We start from the raw sequence: 22,541 nt of genomic DNA, 5'->3' as shown, positions 1-22,541 counted from the left end.
CAAAAGGAGCACAAGATAACTCTGCAAGCAGATCACCAAATAACTCTGCCCAAGTGAGACTGGAACAAAGGTGCCGTCAGCACCCATCCTGGACGGTGCGACTCAATTTTTCTTCTTTCTACTTTCTTTCTACTTCTGGGCATTTCCCAATACAATGAAAGTTTTATAGCAGAAGATTATAACTGATTTGACATGAATCATCTCGAGACTTTCCTTCTCGGGGAAACAGTAACTGGCAGGGAGGTGTCTTAGTATGCGGTCTTGGGTTATTCCATGTGGTTGAAGGTTCTCTCTTCTTGTGCCCTTGTCGCGGGGTGGCTTTGGCCTGCGTACCTGTTCTAAGCATCAGGTTTCCCAGGGGCTCATGAAGCCAGTTTAGTGAACGCTCAGTTTAGCAGGGGCGGCTGCGCCTCTGCCGGCCCCTCTGAATTCAGAGGACAGCTGTCGCTCCATTTGTTCTGCAGCCCTGGCTCCCGGCCGGCAGGGAATAGGCTTTCAATGGCCCGCCCAGCAGGCACCTCCCCAGGGAGGCCAGCCCTTCCTTCCTCGGCTTCCTCCATCTTCTCCCCATCCCAGAAGGGCCTCCTGCCCCAGCGCCAGCTCCAGCCCAGCCTCCTGTCCAGGGAGAGATGGGGCTGAAATGCCTGGGTACCCCGTGGTGACTGGACACTCCCAGGGGCTGCCCAGGCCTTCTCCACGTGGCCACGCCAGGAGGGCCAGGCAGCTGCTCTTCCCCAGAGAAGTGGCGGGCGGTGCTCGGCGATGGAAGCAGCAGGACGAGGCCGGGTGGCGACTCAGCCCTCTGAGGTAGAGACGCTGCGTGGTGCCCAGCGAGTGGTGCTTTTTGCTCTGGAGATGTGCGTGGGGCCCTGTTCCTGGTTCTCCCTGCCATTCCCTTGATGCCTTCTAAGTGGTCACGCTAATGTCGCTAAGGGGGAGAGGGACCAGCCCTGGGGGGGAATGCCCGGCTTACCTTGGCCAGATGCTGGGCCTCCTGCTGGGCAGGCCACGGATGGACAGGCTGTGGGTGGGCGTGGGCACAGCCGGTCTTTATTCTGCACACGGGATGGAGATGCTCCCATGGGGAGGTTGGCGGTTGGTCGTCCTCGTGGAAAAGGGAAAGTGAAACAGACCTCGGCGCAGGGAAGAAAGGTGCTTTTAGAAGCAGGGAGAGGCTGGGGACCCTGCAGGTGAAGAACTCTGTGGTCACCGTGCACAGGTGGTTTCTTGTCGGGTGACGGAGGCCATGATGTTTGAAGTGCAAAAATGTGGCATTGCTGAACGCCTGCTGGGGGCTGTTCTCCGGCCACTCTTGTTCCAAACTCGGGAGTCAAGTCCGCCCCAGAGCCAAGGTAAGAGTGACATGCATTTTTCTCTTCCAAGTGCAAGGCAGGCAGCCTCTGGAAAGGCCGCCGAGCCATGAGTGGTGAAGCGGTCCTGTGTTCTCCTTACCCTGAAGGAGGGCACTGGGTCTCTCTGTTTGTTCTACAAGTGTTACAAGAATTAGTGGGTTACGATTCCACCAGCTTATTTCATGGAGCGCTGCGTGGTCCAAGAAGAAGTAAGGACGTTTTGTGCTGGTCAGACGGTGTGTTCTGAGGGCATGCTCACATTTTAAAATGGAAAAATGTATTTGTCAAAATGACAAATGTTCTGGTGTCTGTGGGTGTGCTGCCCGCTGTTCATGTCTCAGCCTGGGAAGCCTGGGCTGGGGAGAGGCTCCGGCTGGAACAGTCCAGGTGCTTCCCTGGCCCTCCCCAGGGATTCTCGCAGGCCACTTCTGGAACAAACTTTACCCTCGAAAGAGCTGGCTAATTTCAGTTATGTATTCCTCCCCTACGAGGACCAGTGCTTGACCACCCCCAACACCCTGAGAGGGAAATGCCCAGACCAGACGCAGGGCGAGAGACCCCTGGGGCCCTCACATCACATGGGCCATGACACCCGTCCTGCCTGCTGGGAAGGCCCATGGCAGGAGAGACCCTGAGACCTCCTTCTCCATCCCATTGCCACATGGGGGAAGGACCCTGGCCTAGAGAGGCCACTCGAGGCACCTGGAGACCCCCAGTTCCCACTCTCCTCAGCCTACTGATGAGGCCATGCTGGTTGAGGGAGGCCCAACCCCTCCTTTGGCCCCCATGACCCCCAGCCCCCCACCATGGGACCCCTGGGCACAGGGCTAGCTCAGGTGTGGAGCTGGGCTGGAGTGGGGAGTGAGAGGGTGGATGGGCAGGGCAGCCAGGGAAACCCCTGGGAAGGGGGTGCTCACAGATGCCCAGAAGGTGTGGAGCCTGCGCCCGGGGGGGACCCCACGCTTCCCTTCTAGGACAGCTCCCGTGTCGCTCCACTGCTTGCTTTGTGGCTCAGCCTTGCCTGTCTCAAAGCCTCATCTGTCATGCTCTGAATCATCACATTAAGTGGGTGATTCACGCCTCACTTCTGAGTGTCATCAGGGGCTCCCTCCCTGTCAAACCCCAGCCTCCGAACTGCACCCTTTCCCCCTCCCTCCCTCCCACGTCTCTGCTCCCCTAGAGCAGGATTTCTCCAAGCAGTTATAACGTTCTCTGTCACCTCCATTCTCCCCCTAGGGTGCTGCATGTCCCACTGCAGGGGAGCACCGTCTGCATGGCCACAGTGAGGAGTGCTCCTAGGAGTGGGACGCTGCAGGGTCCCACCGCACCCCTCCAGCTGGACTCAGGTCCCCTCACACGCACTGGCCTGCTCTTGACACCAAACCCAGGTCCCTCCCTGTCCTGCAACCAGAGCAGCTTGCACATGGGAGCAGTCATACCCTCCAGGCTTCTGTGATACCTCACCCCTCTCCTCCTCACTCCCTGGTCCCCTGACCTCTCACCCTTGGAGGGCTCCTGGCTCAGCACAGACACCTTCAGTGACCTCATGAGCCCCAGGGTTGAAACTCCATCTGCACCAAACCTTCCACATCTTTGCAGAGATGGGACCTCTCTGAGCTCCAGGTTCACAGTGCCCACTCCCTCACTACCTTCCCTGGGATGTGCAACCATGTGTTTATGGTTTCCTTTGCTGTGCAAAAGCTTTTAAGTTTCATTAGGTCCCATTTGTTTATTTTTGTTTTTATTTCCATTTCTCTAGGAGGTGGGTCAAAAAGGATCTTGCTGTGATTTATGTCACAGAGTGTTCTGCCTATGTTTTCCTCTAAGAGTTTGATAGTGTCTGGCCTTACATTTAGGTCTTTACTCCATTTTGAGTTTATTTTTGTCTATGGTGTTAGGGAGTGTTCTAATTTCACTCTTTTACATGTAGCTGTCCAGTTTTCCCAGCACCACTTATTGAAGAGGCTGTCCTTTCTCCACTGTATATTCTTGCCTCCTTTATCAAAGATAAGGTGACCATATGTGCGTGGGTTTATCTCGGGGCTTACTATCCTGTTCCATTGCTCTATATTTCTGTTTTTGTGCCAGTAACATACTGTCTTCATTACTGTAGCTTTGTAGTATAGTCTGAAGTCAGGGAGCCTGATTCCTCCAGCTCTGTTTTTCTTTCTCAAGATTAAATGCACAAATCTTAACTGTACATTTCATGATTTTTGACAAAAGCATACACTTGTGTGACCCAAGCCCCTATTAAGATATAGAACATTATCATCACCCCCAAAAGTTTCTTCATGTCCTTTTCCAGCCAACCCTTGCCCCCCACGCACACCCTGAGGCAGCCACCATCCTGACTTTTTTCCACCACTGGCTAGTTTTTCTGCTGTAGAGCTTGATATAAACGGAGCAGGAGCTCTTCTGCGTAAGGCTTCTTTCACTCAGAGTCATGTGTGGAGATTTCATCCATGTTGGTGTCAGTGTTTTTTTTTAATTTTTTTTTTTTTTTTTGCTGTACGCGGGCCTCTCACTGTTGTGGTCTCTCCTGTTGCGGAGCACAGGCTCCGGACGCGCAGGCTCAGCGACCATGGCTCACGGGCCCAGCCGCTCCGCGGCATGTGGGACCTTCCCGGACCGGGGCACGAACCCGCGTCCCCTGCATTGGCAGGCGGACTCTCAACCACTGCGCCACCAGGGAAGCCCGGTGTCAGTGTTTTGTCCGTCCTTGCTTAGACTCCGCCCCTGCACTCTGGCCCTACCCTCTCCCTTATTCCCCATGCCCCGCCCTCCCGCTCTCCAGACCACCTTCTTTCTGACCTCAGGGCAGCAAAAAACAAAAGCAAAAACAAACAAAAAAACCCAGCACTTGCTGTTTTTTCCGCCAACTCCTTTCCTCATTCAAGCGTCACCTCCACTCGCCCCTCCACTCTAAAGCAGCCCCGCACACTGCCTTTTCTTTGCAGCACTTGTCCCTGTCTAAAATCATGTTTATTTGTTTACAGTCTCTCCCCACCCCCAGCTAAACTCAGTGAGAGCTTGGCCCAGGTCCTCTTGTTCACAGCTGTACCCCTGGTGCTGATATACCATGAACAGTCTTGAATGAAGGGGTGATGAGTGAGTGAACATCTGAATAACCACTGCCAGGCAACTGCCTGCTCTTTCTTGCAAATCTGACCTGTAGGTGCACTGTAGGAGGCTGGCCCATGACTCCTGGAGGCTCCACGTCTCCAGTGGGGCTGAACGGTGCCACAGTCGTCACCCAGCTGAGTTTGCCCCTGGCACAGGGAAGAGGCACTCCGGATGATGGGTGAGCAGCAGAGGGCTCTGGTTTGGCCACAGGCAGATAGTCTCCTGCTCAGCAACGGTACAAAGGGAGGCTGGAAGGCTGGAGGGCAGGCATGGGATCCCCTACAGGTAGGCAGCAGGTCCCTTTGGTGTTTTCCCGTCTACTTTTCATCCCCTTTGGTTCCCACAGGACCCCAGTATTTGCTTAAGCATCCAGTCCATTTCTGGTGCACAGCCCCCAGCACACTTGCTTCTCTGTGTTCGCAGTTATGGAAAGCATTTGTCTCTCAACAGGCAGACGACCCAAGAAATCATCCACGTTTTACACTTAACCATCAAATTACAGTGAATCAGCTAAGACACGTTCGCAAAAAGAACAACTGCAAACCACACTAGTTTCAAGATATCAGCTACTTAGGAACAGGTGCCTTTTCCAAGCTTATTCTGTAGATATAAGGCTGCATGGTAGTATCAATTCGTCTTTCTGAATTCCCGTTTATTCATAGGTTGCTATTTTGCATGGCCATTTCTAGACAGTCTTTGTTGCCAAGAAGTAATGCGCGACGTTCAGTCGGGTTAATAGACCAGGCTGCTCAGTTCTGCCCGCCCACCCCCCCCACGCCCCCCGACGGTGTCATTTGGGCCTCCTCCCCCCGCCCCCCGACGGTGTCATTTGGGCCGTCTCCAATTATGAGCTACACTCCACAGCCCCGCTAGAAATATCTGCCTTTAGGCAGAGTGAGGTTTTTGTTTTGTTTGTTTGTTTAATACTTTTCTCAGAATAGATTCCCTAAATGGTTTTATATCGCCAGGTCACTTTAATGGCTCTTCAGCTTACCAATAGCGAGCGCTTCATCATAGGCAGGAGGAGTAGTACCTGGCCCTCCTCCCCAACTTCGGCGTTTGTCTGTCTTTACAAAGTACCTTCTGCTGGGTTAGGGGGCTGCTCACAGACTTGGATGAGATGGTAATTTCCTGGGGAGGGCACTAGGTAATCTCCTGGCCTGGCATCTAAGTATGCAGAACCTGGCTCCTGACTCCGAGGGGCGCCCCTCGACCTTGACCTCCCTGGAGGCGAGACTGCGTGGACTGGGAGTCCCCAGTGCCCCGGGAGGGAGTCGGTGCCCAGAAACATCCGTCTGCGGAATTAAAGCGCGAACGTGACCCCCTTTCCTGCCCGGGGCCGCAGCGGGCACTCCGGGCTTGGGGGCCAGCGGGGAGGGAGGTGGTCTCAGCAGCGCCGCTCTCTCCACCGTCCTCCCACCCCCTGCGTGTGTTCGCGTTCCAGGGCGGCCCGCGACAGCGGAGGGGGAGCGCCGGGTGGGGCGCCCCCGCGGGGCGAGGGGGCTCGTTCGCGTTTATTATAACTTCCCTCCCTTTTAAAGGAAAGCTATGCCCGGAATCCGGGAGGTGGCGGGCGAAGCCGGCGGGGAGGACGTGACCCGCGCCCGCCGCAGGCCGAGCTCGCGTGTCCCCCGAGACAAGGCGGCGCGGGTGGCGCGGCGCCCCCCCTCCCAGCGCTCCAGCGTTGGGCTCCCAGCGCCTCGCCCGCCCCCGCCCACACCTCGTGGGCGGGGCTCCTCCCCCCCCTCCCCAGCTCTCCGGCCGCGGCCCCCACCTCCTGCTCGGGTGGCTGGGCCGGGCTGGGCTGGGCTGGGCCGGGCTGGGCGGCGGGCGGAGCGGCTCCCGGCCTTTTTTGGGCGTCTCCTCGCTCCGCGCGGACCTGCGGGAGGGCGCTCGGCGGGCGGCGGCGGCGGCGGCGGAGGCTCTGCGGGTCCCGAGGCGGTCCCGGTTCGGCGCGCTCGGCCACCATGACGGGAAGGTAACTGCCCCCGGGCGGAGGGCGCCGCTGGCCAGGGAGGGGGGCTGCGCGACAGGACCCCCCGCACGCCCGGAGCCCTTCCCGCACGCCGGCCTCGCGCGTCCCCTCCACCTCGGCCGCTCCCGGGCGGCAGCGCCGGTCAGGTCAGCGGCCCCTGCCCCGCGCGTCCCGCCCTCCCGCCGGCCCCTGACAGCGACAGGTGAAGGGCCCGTTCCGTCCCCCGAACCGCCTGCCCCGCACGACGGGGCCGTGAGCCCCGCCCCCTCCGGAGAACCGGGGCTCAGGGCTCAGAGGGGCGGGAACTTGCTCAAGGTCACAACCAACTAAAGGGCAAGGCGTCAAAACCCAGGCTGTTGGCTTCTACCAGCTTCCCTGTGTGATCCTGTGAGGCTTCACCTCTGGAGCCTTCTGTAAGCCAGGAATGGTAAAAATGGTAAAAGGTCTGTCTGGGGGCCTGGCCAGAACTGCCCGCAAACATAGGCTGCGCGGGGATAGGCTGGGGGCAGGAAACTCCTCCAGGCCTGGCCCAGGTTCTGCTCTCATACCCCTTGTGGCCATTGCACAGATGGGGTGACTGAGGCCACAGAGCCCGAGTGACTCACCAGGCCAGTCACATGTCCACCAGTTCCCGGCCAGTGTTGGCCTCTGCGGCCCTTTCTGGAACGTGGCTGGATACAAGTGCGTGACTCACGGCTGGGTGGGAGGGGCTGGTCTCTGAGGTCCGGGCGCCCCCTTCCAGCCAATCCCTGGGAGGAGGATGCTCTTCTTCACCACCCCTTGACTTCGGCAGAAGGGTGGAGGGCACCCTGTGGCTTTGCTGGGGAAAGGGGCTTGGAGAGGCAGTGCCCAGGAGTGGGGAGCGGCCACTCGGGACAGGGTGGGGGACCCAAACCTAGGTGATGTGCAGGGCGGTCACCCAGCCTGCAGGGGCACATTGATCGCTATTAAGGCTGTGGCCCCGAGTCTTAGGGCAGCCCCAGGAACCAGCACGGATCCTGTCACCTGGGGAGTCCTGTGCTTCATATGCGATTTGCTGCCCACTTCCCAGACCCCCTGTCCCGACCCAAGTCTGTGGACAAAGCCAGCTTCCAGCGCTCACCCCTCCTAGTGCTCTCGTGTCCTCCGGTCCCTCGCAGGGCGCCCCTGCGGCTGCCTCGCTCCACACCCTCAGAGCTTCCGGGGAAAAGAAGGGAGAGAGAAGGACAGGGACGGAATCAGGAGCAGCGACAGATGGGTGGTGGGGTGGGGGTGGGATGCGTGGCAGGTGGTTCTCCAGGCGCAGAAGAGATCGTAGGGCAGAGCCGCAGGGTGCCCGCTTCTGTAGCAGCTTCTGCCCAGATTCCCCGGGTGGGCGTTGAGGCAGAAACCCTGACGCACCTCTGTTCCCTCAGCAGGAGTCCTCTCAACCCTGAGTCCCGGGGGTCTTCCAGGGAGAGGGGGCCGTCGGGTCAGCCAGACGCAGCCCGGCAGGAGAAGCTGGGAAGGCAGGCGGGGGGGTGGGGGTGGGGGAGCAGAGGCCAGCCTGCCCCAGCTGCTGCCTGGCTCCAGCGGGCTCCCTGAGCCTGAAAGATGCTGGTCGTCAAGTGACACAGGGACCAGAGTGAGCCTTGGAAAACACTGAGTCGGGTTTTTCCTTGTGAAAGTAAAACTGCTCATCTTAGAGAGTTTGGAAAAACCCAGAAACAAAAAAGGTAACAGAAACATTAGAAGAAAGAAAGGAAACACCAGCAGTTCCACTCCTCAGAAATGCCCTCAGGAACATTTTGGTGGCTTTCTTCTTTTCTTGTGGTGTATTCTCGTGCTCATTTGTTTTTCACAAGCTGTGAGTGGTCTGTGAGCACAGTGTTCCACCCTCCTTTGAAGATTGCCTACCACATGTGGCGTCCATGCCAGGGCTGGCTAGCCTCCCCTCCCCACACAGGCATAGGGGCCAGGCTGGCAGAGCAATGGACATTCAATCTTTGGGGTGGGCGAGGTTTTTCCTGTCCCAGAAGCTGTGAAGTTTCATTTTCACGCCACCGTGCCCTCCACACCTCCACTGCCCCCACGAGATGCCAGGGCAGTTCTCACACCTGGATGCTGGTTCTCCGCACATCATCCCTTGCTGCCCAGACCAGGCTGACCTTTGGAAACGACCCTGTCCTTGTACACCTCATGCACCTTCTGGGGCTGTCCCTGCCAATGGCGTAAAGTGCCAGCCCTCCGTGGGACTGGAGCAGATGAGACCAGAGGGAGGGCAGTGGGGAGCCACTGAAGTGACCTGGGGTGACATGCATGACCAGGCATGTCACCCCATGCCTGGGGCTGCTGAGGAAGAGAAGGGGAAGGAGACTGGCCAGGAGGCAAGAAACGGGAGAGCCTCTGCTTGGCAGCCATGGGGCTGGAGAAGAATAGACGGACTCAGGGGACCTGGGGGGTGGAGTCTGGACCCAGGACGGATCCAGGAAGAGGATGCCCAGTTTGTGGTGGCAGGTGTGGGAGTGGACACAGAGCTAGTTTGGGCCATGAAGCATTCGAAGAGCTGTGGTGAGTCTAGGGGCAAACCCTGAGACTGGACATGAGGGCCTGCAGCCCGGGAGAGGGCTGAGCTAGGGCGGAAGAGTGAATGAGGCCTGGAACGTGGGCGTGGTTGCCTAGGGAGCAGCTGTGCTGTGGGAAGAGGCTCAGCCCCAGCTGCAGCCCTGGGGACTCCGGACCTTAAAAACACCGCATCTTTGTTCCAGCTGAAGGGGCCTTTGGCGTCACCGGTTTTCAAGCCCGACTGGGTTATGTCCCCTACCCAGGGACCTGGCCTGGCAGCAGCTGTCTTCCAGAGGGAGCCTGGGACCTGGTGCTCGCAGCAGTGTGACTCAGTGGCTTGGCCTACCCACCAAGTCCCACCCACCGCATGACCGGCATCCGCAGAGGCTGCCAGATGGCAGCTGGGTCCCACGCTCGGTGCGGTGCAGAGTGGGGCTGCTAGAGCCCTCTCCTCACACCTACCAGCCTCCCCCGACCCCGATGTGCTCCCAGCTGCTCCCCACCCTCCTCAGGAATACGGCCAGTGACCCCCTCAGCAGAGGAACCTGCCGAGGTGCAGCTAGGGTGGCAGCCAGAGCCCTCAGGACAGCACATGGGGCTGTGATGGAGTCAAGGGTTTAAGCCCAGTGGGAAGCAGGTGACACGGGATGTGCAGCTGAGGCCTGAGCCCCAGGCTGGGCCCCGCCCATGGCCCCTCACCGCCTCCCTTTTCCTCTGCTTCTAGTGTAGACTCCCCTCTCTGGCTGGCCTGACCTGTAGTGTGTGCCCAGTTCCGTGCTATAACAACACCTCTACCTGGGCTCACTTCAAGCTACCCACGTGATGTGAAGCAGTTCACGGAATTCCTGAAAACTGAGCAGTCAGCAGTGTGATCTGGCCCGGGGTGGCCCCGGCACACCGCTGTGGAGAGGCACCAGGCGTTCCCTGCACAGCGGCTGGCCCGCCTCTCCGGTGACACTGCTGCTCCCCGCTCCCACCTACCACACGCAGATTCTCACTTAAACCCTCCTGGGGGCTTCATTTCTAGGTGGGGAGCGGGGCAGAGGGAGGTCCCTGAACTGTGCTCCTTGCTCTGTTTATTCCGATCTTCTGAATTTCTGGTGATGTCTATTTACTCGAATTTCCCGTGAGGCAAGAAGGTTGGAATACACCACTCATCATCTCAGGCAAAGGATCTGGGCGAGTCGTCTTCGGTCCCCCAATGAGGTTGACTCTGGCGGAGAGGCTGTTTGTGGTGGTGTCGCTGGCTCCCCTGGGGGTGGCACTAACCACCCAGCCGGAGAGGCAGCGCCATCTCATGCCTTGCTGGCGGCTGCCCTGGCCCTTGTCTCTGCCCTAGTAGGTGACATAGTTGCATTCATCGCTACGTGTGCGCTGCTTAAACATTTGAGATAGGAATCCCATGCCATGAAATTCACTGTTTCAGAGTGTACGGGTCAGTGGCTTTTAGTACATTCACCACGTTATGCAACCATCACTACTAATTCTAGAACAGTTTCATCACTCCCAAAAGAAACCCATTTGCAGTCAATTTCCCCCCCCCTCCCCCAGCCCTTGGCAATTCCTAGTCTGCTTTCCGTCTCTGCAGATTTGCCTGTTCTGGACGTTTCACATAGATGGAACCGTACATTAAGTCACTTTTTTTTTTTTTTTTGCCTGGCTTCTTTCATTTAGCATCATGTTTTCAAGGTTCATTTATGTTGTCATATGAATCAGTACTTTGTTCCATTTTTTAGCCAAATATTCCCTTATATGGATATACCACGTTTTGTCTATATGTTCACCTGTGGTGGACATTTGAATTGTTTCCAGTTTTGGCTCTTATGAATAATGCTGCTGTGAACATCCCTATATATATTTTCTACTTTCTGGAGCAAACACCTAGGAGTGGAATTGCTGAGTCACATAGTAACTCTGTGTTAAATTTTTTGAGGAATTGCCAAGCTGTTTTCCAAGTAATAGCACAATTTTTACATTCCCACCAGGAACGTGTGAGGGTTCCAGTTCTCCACGTCCTAATTAATACATCATTATCCGCATCAGTAGGTGTAGAGTGGTATCACATTATAGTTTTGACTTTTATTTCCCTAGTGACTTGTGATGTTGGACACTTTTTCAGGTGCTTATTGGCCACTTGTATATCTTCTTTGAGAAATGTCTACTCAAATTCTGTACCCATTTTAAAATTGGATTCTTTTTATTGTTGGGTTGTAAGAGTTCTTTTTGTATTCTGGATATTAGACACTCGTCAGATATGTGATTTGCAAATACTTTCTGCTGTGGATTGCCTTTTAACTTGCCTGATAGTGTCCTTCAATGCACAAAAGTTTAAATTTTGATGAAGTCCTATTTACCTATTTATTTTTGATGGCTTGAGTTTTTGGCTTCGTATCTAGGAAACTGTTACCTAATCAATGGAGATTTATACCTATGTTTTTTTCTAGGAGTTCTTTAGTGTTAACTCTAATATTTCAGTTTTCAATCCATTATGAGTCAGTTTTTATTTATTTTTTATGAGTCAGTTTGTATATATGACCTGAAGTAGAGGTTTAAAATCATTCTTTTTCATGTGGTTATTAAGTGGTTCTAGCATCATTTGTTGACAAGACTATTCTTTCCTCAATGAATTGTCTTGGCAGGCTTGTCAACAATCAATTGACCCTGGATGTATGGGATTATTTCTGAATTCTCAATCCGATTCCACTGATGTATGTGCTTATCCTTATGCCAGTACCATACTGTTTTGATTACTGTAACTCTGTAGTAAGTTATGAAATTGGGAAATGTGAGTCCTCTGACTTTGCTCTTTTTCAAGTTGTTTTGAACAACTATTCTGAGTCCCTTGCATTTATTTCCATATGAATTTTAGGATTAGTTTGCCCATTTCTATAAAAAAGGCAGTTGGAATTTTGATTCGGATTGTGTTGAATCCATAGGTCATTTGGGGGGGAAGGTATTGCTATCTTAACAATGTTAGGTTTTCTAATCCATGAACATGGGATGCCTTTCCATTTATTTAGGTCTTCTTTTATTTCTTTCAACAATGTTGCATAGTTATCAGTGTATAAGGCTTACACTTCTTTGGTTAAATTTATTTCTAAGTATTTTTTCTTATTTATTTATTTATTTTTGGCTGCGTTGGGCCTTCGTTGCTGCGCACAGGCTTTCTCTAGTTGCAGCAAGCGGGGGCTACTCTTCGTTGCAGTGCATGGGCTTCTCATTGTGATGGCTTCTCTTGTTGCAGAGCACGGGCTCTAGGCGCACAGGCTTCAGTAGTTGTGGTTTGCGGGCTCTAGAGCACAGGCTCAGTAGTTGTGGTGCATGGGCTTAGTTGTTCCACGCATGTGGGATCTTCCTGGCCCAGGGCTGGAACCTGTGTCCCCTGCATTGGCAGGCAGATTCTTAACCACTGTGCCACCAGGGAAGCCCCGTATTTTTTCTTTTTGATGCTATTAAAAATGGAATTGTTTTATTAATTTTATATTCAGATTGCTCATTGCTAGTGACTTTTTGTATATTGTTTTTTATCCTGCAACCTTGCTGAATTAATTTACTAGCTGTAATAGGGGTGTGTGTGTGTGTGTGTGTGTGTGTGTGTGTGTGTGTGTGTGTCCGGGGGGAGTTCTTTAGGGTTTTCTATATATAAGAAAATGTGATGCACAATTAGAGATAGTTTTACTCCTTCTTTCCAATCTGGATGCCTTTCATTTTCTTTTCCTGCCTAGTTGTCTTTGCTAGAACCTCCAGTGCAATGTTGAAAATAAATGAGAAGGCTGGATATCTTGTCTTGTTCTTGACCTTAGAGGGAAACCTTTCAGTCTTTTACAATTAAGTATGATGTTAGCTGTGGTTTTTTTGCAGTTTGAAGAAATTCCCTTCTATTCCTAGATCCTTGAGTTTTGTTTTGTTTTGTTTTGTTTTAATCATGAAAGGTGTTGGATTTTGTCAAGTGTGTTTTCTGCATTCACTGAGATGATCATGTGATGTTTTCCCTTTATTCTACTGATATGATGTATTGTATCAATTTTTTAATGTTAAAACAACCTTATCTTCCTGAGATAAATCCCATTTGGTCATGTTGTATAATACTTGTTATAGGCTTCTAGATTCAGTTTTGTTGAGGACATCTGTATTCATAAGGGATATCGATCTGTAGTTTTCTTGTGATGTCATTGTCTGGTGTTGGTATTAGGGCAATACTGGCCTCACTGAGTTAGGGTGTTCCCTCTTGGTTGATTTTTGGGAAGATTTTTGTGAAGGACTGGTGTTAATTCTACTTAAACATTTGATAAAATTCGCTAATAAAACCATCTGGTCCTGGGGTCCTCTTTGTGGGAAGTTTCTTTTTCTTTTTTTTTTAATTACTAACCTATCCCCTGTACTTGTTACTGGTCTATTTGGATTTTCTGTTTCTTCTTGAGTCAGTTTGGGTAATTTATGTCTTTCTAGGAATTTGTCCATTTCAACTAGGTTATTTAATTTGTTGGCATATGATTGTGCATAGTATTTCCTTACAATCCTTTAAATTTCTCTGAGTTCAGTCCCTTGTTTCATTCTGAATTTTAGTCATTTGAATGTTCTCTTTTTTTCTTGGTCAGACTAGATAAAGATTTGTTAAGTTTTGATGATCTTACCAATGAACCAACTTTTGGTTTCATAGATTTTCTCTATTTTTTCTAGTTTCTATCTGATTTATTTCTGCTCTAATCCTTATTATTTCCTCCATTTGCTTACTTTGAGTTTAGTTTACTAATCTGTTTGTAGTTCCTTAAAATGGGAGGTTAACTTATTGATTGAGATTTTTTTACTGTAGATATTTACGGTTATAAATTGAGCACCACTTGAGCTTCAGCCAATAAATTTTGGTCTGTTGTGTTTCCATTTCATTCATTCCAAAGTATTTCCTAAATTCCCTTGTGTTTTCTTCTTTGGTTCATTGGTTCTTTAGGAGTATGTTGTTTAATTTCCATATACTTGTGAATTTACTAACTTTCCTTTTATGTTTGATTTTAATTTTATTCTGCTGTGGCCTGAGAATATGCTTCTTATGATCTCAATCATTTTAAATTTATTGAGGCTTTTTTTTTTTTTTTTTGCGGTACGTGGGTCTCTCACTGTTGTGGCCTCTCCCATTGTGGAGCACAGGCTCCGGATGCACAGGTTCAGCGGCCACGGCTCATGGGCCCAGCCGTTCTGCGGCATGTGGGATCTTCCCGGACCGGGGCACGAACCCGTGTCCCCTGCATCAGCAGGCGGACTCTCAACCACTGCACCACCAGGGAAGCCCTGAGGCTTGTTTTATGTCCTAATATATGGTCTGTCCTGGAGAATGTTCCATGTGTCCTTAAGAAGAATGTATATTCTGCTATTGTTGGGTGGAGTGTTCTATAGATGTCTTTTAGGCCTAGTTGGCTTATAGTGTTGTTTATGTTTTCTATATCCTTGCTTAGCTTCTATATAATGGTCTATCCATTATTGACAGTGGAGTATTGAAGTCTCTAGCTATTATTTTTAAATTATCTATTTTTCTCTCAGTTCTGTCAATTTTTGCTTCAGGTATTTTGGGGCTTTGTTGTTAGGTGCATATGTTTATACTTGTTATTTCTTCTTTATGGATTAACTCTTTTATCATCATAAAATCTCCTTCTTTGCTCTTGTAACAATTTTTGCCTTGAAGTCTATTTTGTCTGATAGTATAGCCACTCCAGTTCTCTTTTGTTTGCTGTTTGAATGGTATATCTTTTCCATTCTTTTATTTTCAGCTTTTTGTGTTTTTGAATCTAAAGTGAACCTCTTGTAGAAAGCATATAGTTGGATCACATTTAAAATATCCATTTAAAAAAGTTCAAAAAACTTTTAATTGGAAAGTTTAATCCATTTATATGTAATGTAATTACTGATAACTGGGGTTTACATCTGCCACTTTCCTATTTTTTTCTATTTGTCTTACATCTTTTTTGTTTCTTAATTCCTACACCATTGCCTTCTTTTGTGTTAAATTATTTCATTATGCAGTCATCTTTAAACCAGATGGGAAAAAAGGTTTACAAACAAAAAATACATTTATACTGTCTTTTATATTTATCTTATGGTTACCTTTACTGCTCTTAATTTCTTTTTTGTTTTTAAATAATTTAACAGGTTCTTCTCTTTTTTCCCTATTTATTTTTTCCTGCATTCGGTCTTCGTTGCTCTGTGTGGGCTTTCTCTAGTTGCGGTGAGCAGGGGCTACTCTTCGTTGCAGTGCTCAGGCTTCTCATTGCAGTAGCTTCTCTTGTTGTGGAGCACGGGCTCTAGGCTCGCAGGCTTCAGTAGTTGTGGCCCACGGGCTCAGTAGTTGTGGCTCACAGGCTCTAGAGCACAGGCTCAGTTGTTGTGGAGGACAGGGTTAGTTGCTCCAAGGCATGTGGGATCTTCCCGGATGAGGGATTGAATTTGTGTCCCCACCATGCTGGCAGGCGGATTCCTAACTGCCACTGCACCACCAGGGAAGTCCCTGCTCTTAATTTCTTCATGTGGATTTGAATTATTGTCTAGTGTCCTTTCATTTCATCCTGAAGGACTCTCTTTAGTATTTCTTTTCAACTCTAGGATTTGTTTTTGGTCCCATTTTATAATTTCTCTCTCTTTATTGATATTCTCCATTTGGTGAGAGATTTTCATACTTTTCTTTAGTTTTTTAGATCTGGCTTCCTTTAGTTCTTTGAACGTGTTTGTATCAGATGATTTGAGGTCTGTCTAGTAAGTCTAACATCTGGGCTTCCTCAGGGACAGTTTCTGTTGATTGCTCTCTTTTTAATGTGTCTAGGTCATTTTTTTTGTTGTTTCTTTGCATGTATCATAATTTTTGCTGAGAACAGGACTTTTCAAATAAAATAATGTGGCAGCTCTGGAAACCAGATTCTCCCTACTCCCCAGGGTTTGTTGTTGCTGCTTATTGTTTGTTTAGTGAGTTTTCTGAACAGATTCTGTAAAGTCTGTATCTCTGTCATTTGTGGCCACTGAAGTCTCTGCCTGGTTAGTTTAGTAGTCAGCTAATGATTGGACAGAGATTTTCTTGAATGTCTGAAACCAGTAAGTCTCCCAGCCTTTACTGAAGGCTCTGAGTGTATGTTGGGGCACAGTTTCAACATCCAACCAGGCATTTTACAACTCCGCCTTAGTCTTCACTTCCTGATTGTACAGAGCCCAAAAGGTCCATCAGAAGTGAGAGCTTAGGACCTTCTAAGGACTTTCCTGAGCATGCACGTAGCCCTGGGCATTCGCATGGCCTTCTAGATTCCCAGGAATATGTCGGTTCTTTTTGAAGCCCCTAAGGACATCTTATTCCCAACTGTCCCCTTTGCCTGTGACAACGGCAGCTATGATAGTAATACATAGGTAGCTGTGATAGTAACACATTTGAAAAACTCACCCCAGGAGAGGCTCTGAGCACTGGGTAAGTGTGAGTGAGGTCACATAAAAACCAGCCTTTCAAGTGGGATCTTCCAGGGAAGACCAGGTCTTTCTCCTTTGGGAATGAAGCTTTGACAGAGTTTCTACCCTGTTCTGCTCCCTCATTACTGGGAATGCAGCCAGTTACTTTTCCAGGCAGCTATGGAGTTAGGAAGTGGGGATTAAGGACTAGGGTAAATGAAAACACCAAAGAGGTGTTCTTACCAAGATTCAGCTTTTATAACCCCCTCCCAGCTGCTTATTTTTTTAATTGATCTATTGTTATTGAGGTATAATTGACATACAACATTATGTTCGTTTTAGCTGTACAACATAATGATTTGATATTTGTATATATTGAGAAATGATCACCACAATAAGTCTAGTTAACATCTAGTTAACTAGACACCATAGTTATAAAAAATTTTTTCCTTGTGATGAGGACTTTTTAGATTTATTCTCTTAGCAACTTTCAAATATGAAATACAGTATATAGTCACCATGCTGTACGTTACATCCCCATGATTTATTTGTCTTATAAAAAGAAGTTTGTATCCTTTGACCCCCTTCACCCATTTCACCCATCCGCCGCACCCCCACCTCTGGCAACCATCAATCTGTTCTCTGTATCTGACCTGGGCTTTTTGTTTTGTTTTGTTTTTAAAATTCCAAGTATAAATGTGACCACACAGTATGTGTCTTTCTCTGTCTGACTTATTTCACTTAGCGCAATAGCCTCAAGTTTCATCCATATTTTCTCAAATGGCAAGATTTCATTCTTTTTTATGGCTGCATAGTATTCCACTGCATTTATATACCACAGCTTCTTTATCCATTCATCCATTGATGGACACTTAGGTTGTTTCCATATTTTGGCTATTGTAAATAATGCTGCAATGAACATAGAGGTGTGTATATCTTTTCAAATTAGTGTTTTTGTTTTCTTCAGATAAATACCCAGAAGTGGAATTGCTGGATCATATGGTAGTTCTATTTTTAATTTTTTGAGGAACCTCCATACTGTTTTTCATGGTGGTTGCACCAATTTACATTCCCACAACAGTGCAAGAGGGTTCCCTTTTCTCCACACCCTCACCAACACTTGTTATTTCTTGTCTTTTTGATAATAGCCTTTTTTTTTTTTTGCGGTACGCGGGCCTCTCACTGTTGTGGCCTCTCCTGTTGAGGAGCACAGGCTCCGGACGCGCAGGCTCAGCGGCCATGGCTCACGGGCCCAGCCGCTCCGCGGCATGTGGGATCTTCCCGGACCGGGGCACGAACCCGTGTCCCCTGCACCGGCAGGCGGACTCTCAAGCACTGCGCCACCAGGGAAGCCCTTCGATAATAGCCTTTCTGACAGGTGTGATATCTCCTTGAGGTTTTGACTTGCATTTCCCTGATGATTAGTGACGTTGAGCATATTTTCACGTACCTGTTGGTCATCTGTATGTCTTCTCAGCAGTTTTTCTTGCTCTCTGGGTTACTGTAAGTCTTTGGTTAATTTACAGAGTTCTGAAAGAGGTGATGCTGACATTCCTTGCTAGTTTTTTCATTGCTTTTATGGAAAGACAAACTTTCAGAGGTCCTTATTCTGCCATTTTTGCTGACATCATTCTGACTGTGTTTTTGCAACTGTGTTCTCTGGAGCCAGAATGCTGGCTGGGGATCCCAGTGTGACTGGTACCTCCACCCCCACTGGTAAGAGGGGCCTAGGCCCCAGGCCATCGACTTGAAGCCGCTCTAAGAAAACTCTCTACACTAGCTTTCTTAAGCATTCATCTCTCTACATCAGCAGGTGGGAGGTGATCCTTCTTGTTGGTTCCAGGCTCAGCTTCTCTCTGCCCTTTAGACCTTGGGGCCACCTTTAAGAAAATATTTGTTGAATTGATCAGTGCTTGGTACCTTTGGAATTGAGCTGCTTTGACAAACTATGTACTGCACCCAATGTTCGTAGTCATCTGGCTGTGTTTGGGGGTTGACCCCCAGGGTAGTTAATGAGTACTTACTGCCCCGTGTTTGGATTTACTAGATGACGTGTGTTCCTCGGTGTCCGGGACTGGCCTCTGAGTCTCGATGGATCCCCTCAGTTTCCTCCTGCCCCCGTGTTGGAGGCCCAGCGCCCTGGAACGATGGAAGGCAGAGGAAGATCCTGCTCACGCTTCCTTGATCCCGCTAGCAAGGTTTTCCAGGGAAATGGAATCTAAGTTATAGATTTCTGCGAGTCCTCTGGATCCTTATTTAACGCTGCGCGTGGTGCCTGCCTGGCCAGCAGTGGCCACAGCTGAGATGCTGGCCGCGGGTGTCTGCACTTAGATCACAGTAACCCCGCCAGTCTCTTTAGGTAAGAAGGCATGGAAACGCTGCCTTTCCGGTGGTCTTCCATCGGAGGCTGCTGCTTCTGCTTGCCGTGGTGAGCTGGGGGGCTACCTGCCCTCTAGCTTTTGACAGTGTGGACCCCTTTTGGGGTGGATGGTTATTTGTTGGCCAGATCCAGGGGCCGGGCTGCCCTGGTCTGGGTCTCCCAGGTGGCTGCAGGTTCTCAGGGAAGGGAACAAGGCAAACGTGGGCATGTGTGGGAATCCCTCATCGGCTTCTTGACTGTAGGATTCCTAAGCTGGCTCAGTCCCATACTGCCCTCCTCAGATGACTGTACCATCGTCAGCATGTCCAGGGGGCTTAGGGTTTCCTCGGAGGCTCCTGGCAACCCGGGATCTCCAGGCATCCTGCCCTGCCACTGTGGACTAGACCTCTCACCTCGGTGCACTTTGGGATCTTCCCAGCGTGTTCCCTCCCCAGCCTGGACCCAACCCTGCCAGCCTCAGCTTTCACTGTGCTGCCCCCGCCGCGGGAACAATATCCTTTCTATTCGGAGTTGACTCTGCTGCCCTTTGGAGATCGCAGTGCGTAACGTGAGCTCCTGTGCAGAGGGGTGGGGGCCGAGGCGCCCCCCGCACGCCGGGAGTCCGGCGGCCCAGCCCGGCCGTTGGTGGCTGCCCGCCGCCGCACCTGCCCTCCGAGGCTGGGGTCCGACGGCCGGTCGGAGCAGGCGGCCCGCGACGCGCCGGCAGGAGGAGGCCCGCGCCATGGCCGCCCGGCTGGGCGCGCTCGCCGCGTCGGGGCTTTACCGGCGGCGCCAGCACCGGCAGAGCTCGCCGCCCGCCGCGCCCGGGTAGGTGGCCGGGGGCAGGGCGGGGGTGCGGGAGACAATGGCCGGAAAGCTGCCGCCGCGGGCCTTTCCTCGGACACCCGCCTGGCCCTTCCGACGGCGGCGGCGGCGGCGGCCCGGCTGCCCCGGGCGTGAGTTCGGCGCCGGGCGTGGCGGCCATGGGGGGCAGGGCGCGGCTTAATCCAGCCGGGTTTGCTGTCCTGGGATCAGCACTCTTGGGCAGGGCGCTGAGGATGGGGCGCTCAGATAAGTTGCCCGAGGTAACCTCCACGACCGCTTTCAGACTCGGATCGCTTTCTGGCCGCTTTCTAGATGAGCACCCTGGGTGGTCAGGGAACGCGCTGGACATCACCCATCCAAAAAATGGCTAAGCTGTGACTTGAAGCCAGGGTGGACTGACTCTGAAGCCTGAACTGCTTTATCCCGGGGAGAACTGCCAGTGAGGCAATGAGGAGAGCTTCCTTTGGGACTGGGAGGGGGAACCTGTGGGTACGGGATGGACCTCAGGGCATCTCGAGGATGAGTTAGCCTGGGGTGGGGAGGACCTGAGGGGGCACTTAGATAGTGGAGCCCCCCGGAGTGAGGGTGGGGCTGGAGGAGGGGCTCCTGGACATGTCGAAGTTGCAGGGAGTGAGAGCGGTGAGGGCTGTGGGCTTGGGGTCTTCGGCATCAAAATAGCAGGTGGGACCCCCGGAGGCGTGGGGGAGGAGCTGCGGGAAGGACATGGGGTTTGCAAGGAGGGGGTGGGGATTCAGGGAGGAGACAGAGCAGCAGTCACAGAGGTGGGCAGCCTGGAGGCTGCGGGAGGAGAGCGAACCCAGAGGCTGATGCTCCGCGGTAAACGTGCGCCCCACTGTGTGCTCACGGTGCGCGCATGGCCAGGGCAGCCTTCCGGAGCCGGGCTGAGGGTTGAGCCCTCAAAGGTGTCTGGGAGGCCGTCAGGTGGGGGGCAGGGAGCAGAGGCTGCAGAGGGCCACCCGCGGGATACCTGTTGTAGCCGGGCTTGCACCTGCATCCGTGTCTCAGGTCCCTCACCAGGGGCCACACCGGGATGGGCACTGGACAAGCCCACTGCTCCAGTGGGGAATCTGGAGCGCGGGAGGCCAAGTGACTTACCTGAGTGAACGGGAACCCTCACCGGTTGGCCTCTGGGTGACCGTGGGCGTCTGTGGAGTGAGCCGGGAGTGGGCGACCAGGGCCCTGATGGGCCAGAGGCCAAGCTGGAGGCTGGCGGCGCTGTATGGATGCAGCTCAAGAACTCGAGCCGGATGAAAGGAGGGCAGGGCTGGCAGCGAAGATCAGGCCTCAGGAAAGTCCCGTGTACACGCGCACGCACATGCGTTCATGTGCTAACCTCAGCTTGGTATTTCTTTGAGCTTCTGGCTTGTGACTGACTGCGGGATCACCTGGCCTCAGCGACACGGACTCACCCTCGAGTGCGCAAAGGCCCCCTGTGGCCAGCCCCTGCCTGTTCCTGGGCCCTCACGCTGGCTTTCTAGGCTCTGGTGGGTGGGAGACTGGAGTGGGGGATGGTCTGGGGCTGTTGAAAAAGCAGTCGTGAACGGTCATGCCTGTGTGATGCCACCAGGAGCTGAGGGGACGAGAGAGCACGGGTCCAACCCCGTGTGACCTCAGCAGGCTTCTGACCCTCTCTGCACGTCAGTTTCCTTATCTGGAACCAGCAACCTCCCCTCCCGAGGACCTGGCTCGGAGAGGACTCCCTCCAGCCCACCCCAGGCTAGAGCTCAGTGACGTCTTGCAACAAATAGGCTTGCGTTGGCTGTCAAGACTGAGAGCCTTTGGGGTGCCACGGAGGGTTGGAGAAGGGTACAGGGTAGGTGGGAGTGACCACCTCCCTCCTGCCCCACCGACTGCCCCAGCCCGTCTCAGGGAGCGGGCACTTCTGTGACGGCATCCCCATGGCCCCTGCTCGGGAGCACAGGTGTGCCCCCCCCCCGCCCCTCAGCTCTGGGGTTTGGCCTCTAGGTGGTGGCCGTGCCCTCGGCAGTGTTTGTGTGCTGTCCAGCCGGGGCAGGGCGGCGGTGTCTCCCTGCAGGTAACCGGGCAGGCTCTCGGGCGGAATGTGCGAAGGAGGATGTAGCATGCGCGTCTCCCTCCTTTGTCCTTGCAGGGAGCGCTGCTGGGCTGGGGCAGCGGGGGGTGGGGGGTGGGGGGGGTGGTGGTGGGGTCCCTGAGCTGCCGGCAGCAACCACTCTGTATCCAGCGCTTGGCCTGCCAGGCCCTGTGCTCCACGCGCTGTACCTACGCTGCAGGCAGCGAGTTCTTCGCTTCAGCTCTGCGGGGCTGGTCCTGCTCCTCTGGGGACCTCTTTGCAGATGAGGAAATGAGGCCCCGAGGAGCTGGCGCCTTCTTCCAGGTGCACAGCTGGGGGCTAGGGCTGTCAGGGTTTAACCTCGCGGAGTGGAGCCCAGAGCGGCCTCCTCCTGCAGGGGACAGCTGGCATTTTCTCTGACGGGCCTGTGGGCCAGCTGTCCAGCACATGAGCACGTCGGCCCATCTGTCTGCCTTCGGCCAGTGAGCTGGGGTGTTCTCTGCGGTCCGGAGCAGGGGCCGTGGGGACGCAGCCACAGAAGTGACGCCGGGGGTGCAACTGGTGCACCCGAGACCTGGGCTGGGGCAGCTGGTGGGGCAGGGGGGAGGTGGTCACCCCCGCACCCCACCCGTCTGTGCCGGGGCTTATTGCGAGGTGTGTCGGGGACAGACGGCAGAATCCTTGACCTGAGACTCCCAGGGACCCAGCCAGGGAACTAGACCCAGACCAGTGAAGGGCCAGCTGCTCTTTTGGGGGCCGGCTGCTGTGGTGACAGCGTGGAGACGCAGTCCCCGAACGTCTGCCCTGCGGGGAGGCCGGAGTTCTGGAGAGGCAAACCGAAGATGGGCCTGCTGTGCACTCGCTTGGTTAGGGTCCAGAGGTCTGGAACAGTCTGGAAGCCTGGGGCTGCGCTTG

At 52.7% G+C, this 22,541-nt stretch overlaps 1 protein-coding gene across 4 annotated transcripts in view; it reads left to right on the top strand.

Moving 5' to 3' along the window:
- The first annotated feature begins 6,270 nt into the window (after window positions 1–6,270).
- Window positions 6,271–22,541, top strand: part of LIMS2 (LIM zinc finger domain containing 2) — a 35,344-nt gene continuing 19,073 nt past the window's right edge. Inside the window, exon 1 of one of the 4 annotated variants that reach the window (XM_060016980.1) lies at window positions 6,271–6,453. In XM_060016980.1, the coding sequence (XP_059872963.1) occupies window positions 6,443–6,453 (11 nt within the window). In that variant the 5' untranslated portion in view covers window positions 6,271–6,442. Of the gene's footprint in view, window positions 6,454–18,408; window positions 18,749–18,816; window positions 19,577–22,541 lie in introns of those variants that run through there. The other 3 variants (XM_060016981.1, XM_060016979.1, XM_060016982.1) reach the window with 3 other exon arrangements.

The sequence above is a fragment of the Delphinus delphis genome, chromosome 7, assembly GCF_949987515.2.
Source record: "Delphinus delphis chromosome 7, mDelDel1.2, whole genome shotgun sequence".
Lineage (NCBI taxonomy): Eukaryota > Metazoa > Chordata > Mammalia > Artiodactyla > Delphinidae > Delphinus > Delphinus delphis.
Note: the sequence above shows the minus strand (reverse complement) of the source record. Positions and strands in the feature narration are given on the sequence as shown.